At 49.0% G+C, this 10835-nt stretch overlaps 1 protein-coding gene across 2 annotated transcripts; it reads left to right on the top strand.

Moving 5' to 3' along the window:
* Positions 1-6: 6 nt before the first annotated feature.
* LIPG (lipase G, endothelial type) lies at positions 7-9187 on the top strand. 2 transcript variants are annotated; one of them, XM_085322203.1, is made up of 10 exons: positions 7-113; positions 299-495; positions 1293-1472; positions 2087-2198; positions 2991-3215; positions 3661-3903; positions 4454-4574; positions 5145-5363; positions 6315-6404; positions 7673-9187. In XM_085322203.1, exons 1-10 carry the CDS (start codon positions 29-31, stop codon positions 7737-7739), a joined length of 1539 nt encoding a protein of 512 aa, XP_085178329.1. In that variant the 5' UTR covers positions 7-28; the 3' UTR covers positions 7740-9187. The 2 variants fall into 2 exon arrangements, with proteins under 2 accessions (XP_085178329.1, XP_085178327.1); XM_085322201.1 differs by having other exon boundaries at positions 6315-6407; positions 7675-9187.
* Positions 9188-10835: the final 1648 nt, after the last annotated feature.

Raw genomic sequence — 10835 nt, 5'->3', positions numbered from 1 at the left:
GCCGAGCCGAGCCGAGCCGAGCCGAGCCATGGGGTGGCTCGCCCTCCTGCTCTGCACCGGCGTCACCTGTTGCATCGCGGTGGGGGCCGCCGAGGCGGCGCTGCTGGGAGAAGGTGGGTAAAGCCGAGCGTGCGCGGGGCGCGCAGCCGGCGCGCAAAGCGGCGCGGCTGGAGGCAGCAGGGCCGCGGAGGAAGGGGGGGGGGGAGAGGGCGAACACGCGGGTGGCGCGGGCTCGGCGATGGCGCTGCCAGCGGGAGCCGTCGGGGCCGCCCCTCACCGTGCCTCGCGCCGCTCGCAGGTGACCCTCTGGCYGAGCTGCTGGAGGCGGCCGAGGAGCCTCGTCCCGCTGCCACGCTGCAAGTGCGGTTCAACCTGCGCTCCTCGCCCGACGCCGAGCACGAAGGCTGCTACCTCGCAGTGGGCGAGGCCGCGCGCCTGCGGGAGTGCAACTTCAACGTGACGGCTAAAACCTTCCTCATCATCCACGGCTGGACGGTGAGTCCGGGGCGGCCCAGGCAGCGCGCGGGGCTGGCGCGCGCCACTCGCGCCGCCACGGAAGGGTGACCGCATCCCGCCCGCGCGCGCGCAGCCTCCTCGCAGCTCCGCTTGGAGCATTTGCCACAAAGCAATGTTGCTCATCCTCAAAACTCCTGACTCATTTGCAGCCTTTCAGGATCGCTTTGGGTCCCTAACTGGAACTGAGTAAGGGGAACTTGAGCATTTTCCCTAAAAATGCAGTTAAGTTGCTACTATGGCCATGATGCTTGACTTAAAATATATATATATATACACACATACACACACACATACACACACACCCCTAGACTTTCTAATCATAGCTACATGCCCACAGTCCTTACTTTTGCAACCTGGACTCCTCTCTAAAGAAACAGAGGCGCAAACAGTTTGCCAGCTGTGTTTTATGTAACCCAGCRTGTAGCATTATTGGACTTGTCAGCTCTGCCTATGCTTATGCAAACCGAAATGCCAGGCCTGGAAAATAATTTTGCAATCCCTCAGAATTTCTGAAACTCTTRAGGACAGGGCAATAAGGTGGCAGGTAGCAGTGCCTCTCCCTCCTTCCTTAAAAGGCAAGGAAGCTCACTGCTTCTAGTCTGTCAAAACCTGTTTTTCTTACACTGCTAGTGAGCTGCTGAGAGGTGCTGGGCTTTGCAGAGAAGCATGTATCCAGAGTAAATACGTAACCTGCAGRTGAGCACCTGAGGGCAGCCCTGTGGATGTGCAGCCCCGATCCTGCCATCGGGAAACCTAACGCTTGGGTCTCCTCGCAGATGAGCGGCATGTTCGAAACCTGGCTGGACAGCCTGGTCTCGGCCCTGCAGCAGAGAGAGAAGGATGCGAACGTGGTGGTGGTGGACTGGCTGGCGCTCGCCCACGAGCTCTATACGAACGCTGTGAACAACACGCAGGTCGTCGGGAAAAGCATAGCCGAACTGTTGAACTGGTTACAGGTAAAACCTGTGAGAACGGCCTCTGTTGTACTGTTTGATGAAGTATGGTTGCCCAAGGGGACAGAATACGTGCCACCTCTAACACAAAGGCATYGGTGTAACGCTAAACCCCAAGGCTTGGTGCAACAATGGCTCCCTAGCTAAGTAAGGGAAGGAGACCATCCTCCTGCATCTCTTTAGGTTGACTTGGAGGTACATGGCCCTCAGGAGCCCGAGCCGTGCCAGTGTGGGAGGTGGGCACTCAAAGTTGGCATCCATTTGGCAAGAGRAGTGGAAAGGGGAAGGGACGTGCCCATGATGCTGAACTTGAAACTTGAGTGCCCAGGAACCGTCCCTGGCCAGTACAAAGGTTGATCCCTGCTGCCAGCTCTCTGGGGGAAGAGTGTCMCTAAAGAGTATCCTAACTGGAATTAAAAACTGGTCCCACAGTTGGGACAGAAAACAAGTGCTATGCAAACATGCATCGTGCATATGTCTGGAGGAAACATGGATTGAAAACACGTTTGTCTTCCCTGCTCCCTCCTGTCTAGTCTTAGAACTGGACTTCGGAGTCCTGCAGAAAGGAGCTGTGCAGGTGGTCTAAGAAACATGAACAAACTTCTTTTTCCTTGCAGGAGAACCCACTCTTCCAACTTCAAAATGTTCACTTGATTGGATACAGCCTTGGGGCCCATGTTGCTGGCTTTGCTGGTAACCATGTCCAGGGGACGATAGGCAGAATTACGGGTAAGTGGCTTTTTCAGTGGTCTGCTACCTTTTAGTAGTGTTGTCTCCCTGCAGTGTTTCCAGAAAGGCTTATTTCCAGCACTGGTGTGTTGCTGCAGGCTTGCATCCTACCTGTGGTGGTAGTGGGGAGCACGGCTCTCTCCACACGAGAGGAAAGCTGCTGGATGTAGGATACCAGACATAGGGAGGCTCATAAAAAGCCTTTTTCTGAGGACAACCTGGTCTTGAGATGGTAACTGTGGGTTCAAAAGTCCAGTTTTGGCCAAAGCCTCCTTTGAGGAGATACTGTATCCATATGTATAGCTCAGATTAATGGAAGTGTTAGCTATTGGGTACAGTTTGTCCCATGAGATGTTTGGCCAAAATCCTCTCTATTTTATTAGAGGGTATGTTGAACAGAGTGCCTCTCTTTCTGGAGGGAAAGATCTCAAATGTGGCCCTGGCTGCTTGGCGACTCTGCAGTGCTAGACCTCTTTTAGTGTACAATCATCTGCCACCTCTTGAAGTGCCTCAAAGCCTTGTTGCTTCCTGCAGGCAACATGAAGCCGTCGCTGTACCCAGAGCAGACCAGTGCTAATACCGAGGTGTATCACACCTTAAGTGTAGGAGACATCTTCACCTCCTCCTTCAGTGAGCCCACAGTGAAAAGATGTGGGCATGGTACCCACAACGAGGCAGGGAATATCCATGTAGCACATGGGTACRAGGGCTCCTGGCAGCAGGCTCTTGGCTGTTGTGTATAAAATAACTCAAGTTCTTACCTGATGTCTTCTGTGCTGTCTCTAACCCTAGGCTTGGATCCGGCTGGCCCTATGTTTGAAGGAGTGGACCCTAGCAAGCGCCTCTCCCCTGATGATGCTAGCTTTGTGGATGTCCTRCATACTTATACCAGGGAAACACTAGGTGTTAGCATTGGGATCCAGATGCCTGTAGGCCATGTTGACATCTACCCCAATGGGGGAGACTTCCAGCCTGGCTGTGGAYTAAGTGATGTCTTAGGAGCAATTGCCTATGGGAGTAAGTTCTCGTTACTTGTTTTGCCTCTGGTCAGTGTAGACTCCTCACACGTAGACCGGGGTTGATGCTGGGGAATGATCCTATTTATGAGAGCAGAGAAAACTACTTTTCCTTCTAAACTGCCTATTCTGCTGGAGATAGTTACTAGAAACTAGACCTGCTTTTAACTCTGAAGTAGCATGTTTTCACCCTAACACCTGATCAAAACCTCTGGTCCTCTCATGCTGGCTCTGGAATCCTCTTTAAAGCTGACTTCGTGATAGAGACTCAATCCTCTTCAAGTGTCTTGTGCTAACCTTTTTGAATWGCTACTGTTTGAAAAATGTCAAGTCTAGCCAAACTCACCTCCTGTTGGGCTACAAAAAGCTCAGCTCGCTGTATCTTATGGCTGCTGAGGTGACAAATGCTTAAACAAAATGTATCCCTTGCAACTCTGCTCCTCTAGCTATTGGTGAAGTTGTTAAATGTGAGCACGAGCGGTCTGTGCACCTCTTTGTGGACTCCCTTGTGAACCAAGATAAACAAAGCTTCGCCTTTCAATGTACTGATTCCAGTCGCTTCAAGAAGGGAATCTGCCTGAGCTGTAGGAAGAACCGCTGCAATGGCATTGGTTACAACGCCAGGAAAACTAGGAACAAAAGAAACAGCAAGATGTACTTAAAAACAAGAGCTGACATGCCATTCAAAGGTATGCTTTTTCTCTTAAAGAGCATAGTTTGATCTCTAAGAATGGAGTGATCCTTATATTCAAATGACAATTGAGACAAACGTGGAAGAGCAGCATCACCTCCAAGCAGGGTAGCAACAGGCAGCAGAGCCTGCTGCTGTTACCTGGCTTCATTACTGCTCTGCAGCGTCACTGCTCCTCCCTTCATGTAGAATAAGGAGAGCTCTGGCCATAAGGACATGCTGACTTCTAAGCAGGACATGCTCCCTGCTTGCAAGCCCACCCGCAGCTCAGTGCGATGTGAGGTTTGGAGAGCACTGCCCAGCAAGGGTGGAAGGGGTTCTGCAGCCCCATCTGTTGCTGGGAAAATGTCGACTTTGTAATCAGAGGCAGAGCAGGAAAAACAACWGATCCGTGATGTCTTGATATGGATATCTGTATGATGATAGAGCTCTTTAGAAAGGGTCTAACCCTTGCCTGCCAACACTCTCTATTTAATGAAGACCCGTGCTTAACAATGCTGGCTCTTTGCAAACTTGGCTCCATCTATGCTGTCCTTGTCTCCCTGCAGTCTACCATTATCAGATGAAAATGCATGTCTTCAGCTACCAAAGCTTGGGAAAGGCTGACCCCACCTTCTCTGTTACCCTTCATGGCACCAATGGAGACTCTCAACCCCTTCCTTTAGAAACGTAAGTAAACTGACCTATTGTGTTCACTTAAGAAAGGAGATAACTGGCACTAGACAAGGACAAGGTGACATAATTCCTTTTCTTCCAGTAGCACTGGCATTACAACAGAGTCTAGCAGCCTCACTTCATTGCCATTCAAAACTTTTCATCAAGTAACTTGATTAAAACTTAYTGCTGCAAAAGCAATTTGATGTGCCCAGTTCTCTACACATTAGTCTTTATGGCTCAGTGTTGAAGTTTTTTGCCCTCCTCCCCCATTTGGATGTAGTCTGAGGCACCTCTACCTCTGGAGCAGGTGCTGACCTCTTTTAGCCTGTCCCAGAGGAAACCCAAGATATGGAATTTACCTTTAAGCCACAGAAGGATGGCTGAGCCAAATAATTGATGCCTCTTATTATACTGGTTATCCAAGCTCACTTTTTTTAATGCTATCCGTAATTAACTAGTGGCAGTTGAACACAAAGCACTTGATAAGCTGCAAAGGGCTGTCTTAAATGCCTTGTGTTCAATGACAGTGCTTCTGGCAGTTTTCCATAAGGAAGAAATGTTGAGTCTCTGCTTATCTTACAGGCTTGAGCAAATTGGCCTTAACGCCACCAACACCTTTCTGGTCTATACTGAAGAGGACATGGGTGACCTCTTAAAAATAAAGCTCACCTGGGAGGGAACTTCTCAGTCTTGGTACGATCTGTGGAAGACGCTTAAGAGTTTCTGGTATCGGTCTTCAAAGTCRTCCCAGGAACTACACATCAGACGTATACGGGTGAAATCTGGGGAAACACAGCAGAGGTAAGTAGCTGGGTTAATATACTGGTGAACTGACTTGAAGCTTCAAAAAAGAGCAATATTCAGAATCCAGGAGGAACAGTGTGTGTGTGTGGTGGTGGGGGGGGGCTACCTTACCTGGTAGCCTGAATGGTCTTTCCTGTTTAGCGTTACCAGATGATGCTTTCTTGTGGGGTAGGAGAGTGGGTTACTTGCCAACATGAGGTTACAGACTAGGTTTTAAGCAAAGCTAGCCACCAGATCTGACATGCTCTGTTGCTTTATTTAAATATTTTAACACTGTCTCTTGCCCTTGGAGATTGAATTAATTTATTTTTAGATGTTTAGATCATACCTGAAAGGTTAAAATAACYACAGTGCTGAGAACAAATACTAAAACACACACCAGCATGGCTATTTTTGTTGCCTGCGTAAGGCACTGGCTTGGCAGAATGAGCTGGATTTAGTAAACTAAAACTGGTAGCATGGTAGCATCAGCCACGTAAGTGTTGTGTTGCTCCTTCTGAGATCTAACTGGAAAGCAACCTGAGGCTGCTCACTGGCAACCAACAAGTAGAGGTGCCAAGCATGTAACAGGTCCCAGATCCTACGTTAAAGTGGTTCTGAAGGTAAGCCAGATTTGCCAAATAAGAGCAGTTGCTTTGACACTTTTCCTGTGTTTCTCAGCTTTAAATAACCATCTCCTGTCATTTGCAAGGYAGTATACATCCTATTTTCTGAAATCTATGAAGCACAAGGGTAGCAGAAGCAAAGATCCCCATGTAAAATATGAAACTAGGAAAGAAAATACTGCACCAKCTACTCAATACAGTGATAGTGTATCAAGATGCTTCCTATAGAAAAGTATCAAACCAGACAACTCATCCGAGGATGAGCATGTCATATGGATTACAGCAATGTGTCACTCATGYGGACAACTGGTAACTTCTCTTGACTTCTGATTCTTCCTCCTAGGTTTGCTTTCTGCGTGGAGGATTCCCAGCTGACTAGCATATCTCCTGGTAAAGAGCTCTGGTTTGTGAAATGTGCAGATGACTGGCAAAAAAGGTAGGYGGAAAACCAGCCAGGAAAAATCCTGTCTGATGCATGTGGCTAGGCTGGCATGAGTGGAGTCTTCCTTCAGAAGACTACTAGAACCTCCTTTATTTAAACAAAAGTGGATAAGTTCCAGCCTGATTCCCAGATATTAGACTTAATGATAGCTAATGCGTACATGAAAATTAGCTAGGTAGCTAATTAGTTAATTAGAAGCTATACTAATTTCTGATCTCAGTTTGACTTCTGGTACCTTTGGGTGCTACCAAAACTTAAGATCCTTGCAAGAGTAGAAAGCTAATTAGAGTCCCCTCACCAGAGCATATTAATCCTGTTTATCTCTGCAGTAAACCTCTTCCAGACACCTAGCATCAGTCCTTAAACTTTGAGGCTGGTGCCAGCAGGGACAACTTGTTTGCTTCAACATGCCTCAAGCGATGCTTCAGATACATCCCAGTTAATTTGCCTGGATGACAGTCTCCTTTAGACTAGGCCCAGCCTCTTGGCCTCTCTTAAATCTCAATTTATATGCTTMGGGCTTTGGCACTCCTAATCAGGAGACAAAACGCTCCTCAGGCTTGGAAAGCCCCATGGAAGCCATGTTTTGCACAACCTTCTTGGAAAGCAGAATTTGACTCAAATGTGAGCTGATACCGTTCCAGGCTTGGCAGGAACTAGCAGGCCGTTATATGTACGGTAGCAAACAGTTTAATGACTGAGACCCCTATGCAAAAACCTGCCGCTGTGCTGTAAGTACTGCAAGATCAAGCAAACGTCCCTGCAGGTACAATAAAGGGTGGTTTTGATATGCTTCTCAGCAACCCCCATAAAACAGGAATTGCTGGCAAATGTGCTATTCCCGCTCGCTGGCGGAGCGCAGCTTTTGCAGGAGGCTGCTCCAAGCAGCTGGATTTCCAGGAAACAATCCTTCCGCCCTGAGCTTGTGAGCGATGACTGCTGTTGGACTGTCCATTCCTGCCAAGTCCCTGAGATTATAGTTCCCTGCTTGGAGACTGTTTGTAAACATCTGTCTGCCCTTGAACGGCTCTGGATAGGCAGACTCTCTCAGGACCTGGAACTTCCATTTGCAGCTGTCTGCCTACTTGTGTGCATAGCTTCACATTTCCACTGAGAAGCTATTGGGCAAAGCTTTTTTGACAGAATAAAATATCACCCTGCACTGTCTAAACCTGTTTCTAACGTCCCAGTGTTTCTTACAAAGTCTTTGCTCTTAACTTCTGTGTTTAACCAGGTATTTTTTTCTCTCTGCTTTTCTTAGGTCTGTCTCAAATTTGCTCTGAGGACTTTCCTGAAGACTTGCAACTGAACAGCCTAGATGCATGAAGACCACACGAGTAGGGTGATACTTTGGCAAAAATCTGGCTTGGTAGCACTTACAACAGCTAGCACTTTGGAACAAAACACCTTGGAACAGATGCAAGAAACGGCGAAGCAATGGATGGACTGTGGTGCTAGACCTAGAATAACRAAAACTATGGTCCCCTTTTGTAGGGAGCCTGGCTTGTGCATTTAACCTTCTCTTCCTTCCTGCTCCATGAACCAAACTAAGGATGAAACCTTCAGACCTAGACCTCCATAATGWTCTACTGGTCTGCCTGCCAGTGGAGTTGAGAAGATAACCATGTCAGCTGACCATCAAACTGTTGGTGACAAAGCTGCCAAGAATAAGYTAGTGTCTAGCACAGGGATTATTGTGAATCCAGTAGTACTAAGGACTGTGGGGAGAAAAGACCACCAAATGTGTAAAGTTTGTTTTTTGGGGGGTTAATTTTAGGGGAGGGAGTGGGGAGTAAGCACAATGCCACTTATCTTGAAGCTGTCCTTTGCTTACCCTAAAAATCAGTTACTGTATCTGGCTGATACTGAAATCTCTATAGGTCACCTTGTGGAGGAGCTCCATCCTCCCTGTATCTAGGGCAGAACAAGATCCAGATATTAACTGATGGCGCTGGCAGCTGCCCCAGTGGGTGTCTGAACCAAGCGGGTGCATTACTACCGACTGCGCCTTTTTATAAAAGGCAAATACCAGCTGCTCATCTACTGACTATAGAGGAAGGTAATGAACTGTCCTGTTTCAGGAGAACTTTGCATTGGTCCTCTTAACTACTGAGAACATGTTTGTCTCTGCTCAAATGCTGCTGTAGTACCAGAGCATAATTAAGACCTCATTTTAGGCAAAGTATGTAACTGAGCCAAACAGACAACAGTCTGTCGTTGCTGTGATGTCCTAGCTGGAGTCCCTGGTTCCCCGTGAACTTGGCTTTGTTAGAGCTGGACAGATGCTCTGCAGCTGTCATAGTTGCTACAGCAGACTGGACCTTGTCAGAGGTGAACTAGCTTTTCTGGGGGGGGGAAGGAAGAGGGGAAGGAGACTTGGTGCAACAGCTGAGATTGTCTTTCTGTATAGTGAAGTGCAAGAGTAATCTCAAGCTGCGGTGCTGCCACATGCTGGACTGAGCTCTGAAGACTTAGCAAGTCATTTGAGGCCTATGGTTGTCTGAGTTTTTTGTAGACCTTCAATCTGAGCAAAGCGAGCACATTTGGAGATTTTTCCATGATTTTATACAAAGGCTTCAATAACTGAAGCCTTTGGTAAGTATCTGTGACTTGTCATCATGCTATACTTAAAAGTGGTTTCAAAGCCCTATTTGTATATTGTGGTTTTCTATGACTTAAACATTATTTATTTTTCATGCTGTACATATGTAAAGTTTTAAACATTTTGGTTTTTGAGTAACAGTTTTTATAAGCCTTGAGGGGGCAAAAAAAAAATAAAGGGCTTTGTAAGAATCAGTTAAGTCTTGTTATTAAGATATCTCCCATGCTTTACCAGAAGAGCAGTAYATAGCCACGTCATCCCTCCTCTGCAGGCTGCAGAGCCCAGCAGAAAGAGGACATGAAGGCAGAGCAGCAGCTGGGTGGGTGCAGACCAGCTGGTGCTCTTATCTGGCAACCTCTTTCCAAATCTCCTCTAAGCAGTGCTGCCCRGGGGGGCTTGCTCTGCCCTCACCCCGATGCTGAGGGTCTAGGAGTGGAGCTGCTGCTGCCGCTGCTTTTGGCCAGGGGCTCTGTGGTCCTTGCTGGGTGAGGCTGCCACCTCAGTGCCGCCCAGCCGTGAGCGCACTGAACTCCAGCGGTGGTGTTGCTCTTCTGGCAGGCTAGCCAAAATGAGTTAGGACAGATTGCCTCTGCTTCTCCCTGTCCTTTGACTTCCTGCACTTTTTTTTTTTTTGGTGTTTTTGTTCCTTTCCCCCCTCTCGCCCCCAAATTTCACTTTTTTCCCCCCCAAGGTATCTAACTTTTGCTTGACTTCAATGGCTAGCCTATGGGTGACTACCTTAAGAAAACTTACCCAAAGCTGAGCAGTGGCTTAGTTTTCCCCAGTGGGTAGATTTCCCTGTCCACCGCAGCAGCCACACTGTCACCTCTGAGGAAACATCTCATGGTGATACACGCCTATCTGTGACAAGCTGGGGGCACYGATCCAGCAGCAGCAGGACTTTGCAAACTACATAAATACCCCTGAGCTGTGAAAGATCTTCATTGCATTACTTAACCCTTTCCTGTGAAAAGCCAAGCAATGGCTGACTGCAAAGAAAACTGCAGCTTTGGTTGGTATTGCTGTTTGATATGTTTAGCCCCCTTCTCACCCCTTTCCCCACCAAATTACTCTGTGTGCCTGAGATCAAGCTTTGTCATGCTGCGCATGTGCAGGGACAGGCCACTTATCAAGTCAACAGCCTCACTGATACCAGCGCCAGAAGTTGTTCCCACGCACTGCAGCTTATTTTGCTGCAAGCTCCCCTCCCGGAGCAGTGACAGCCTCGTTGCACCTGCAGTGCTGCTGCTAGGGATAAATTCCCGGCCAAGGCAGACAAGCAGCATGCCTAGACCGCTGGGACTGGGTTTTTGCAGGCTCTACCCCCGGATGCAGCTGCTGTGAGCGGCTGCCTCCCTGCACTGCAAAGGACAGGCTGGGTCCTCCSGAGCGAGGCAGCGAGTCCTACACCCATCCACAAACCCAGCGGTGAAAGAATCACTCATACTGCCGGGTCAGGCAGCCCACCACCCCCTCCCCCAGGTTTACGGGGAATAGCTTTTCCCCAGAGCCCCCATTCAGACACACGCATCGGGTTGCGCCGAAGGTCAGGCTGTCTCCGGAGGAACAACGCGCCCCGCGCGGGGAATGCCTGGCAGCCGCTCCGCGTCCCCTCCGGGGGCCGCGCCGCCTCCCGGCGTCCCTCCGGCCGAGCCCGCCCTGCTCGCGGGGACACGGCCGCAATCAGTGYGTGGCACTCCGAAGAGCGGCACGCTTTACCGGCATGCTTTTTCGGGAGCTAGTCTGGATCGGGGTGGTGGGTTGGGTCTGAGTTGGGTTGTCCACCCTTGCCTGGTGTAACAACACCCCTTCAGCAGATG

Source organism: Rhea americana, unplaced genomic scaffold, assembly GCF_003343005.1.
Source record: "Rhea americana isolate MKP2758 unplaced genomic scaffold, rheAme1 scaffold_75, whole genome shotgun sequence".
Classification (NCBI taxonomy): domain Eukaryota; kingdom Metazoa; phylum Chordata; class Aves; order Rheiformes; family Rheidae; genus Rhea; species Rhea americana.
The sequence above is the reverse complement of the archived record's forward strand: the minus strand, read 5'-3'. Positions and strand labels throughout refer to the sequence as shown.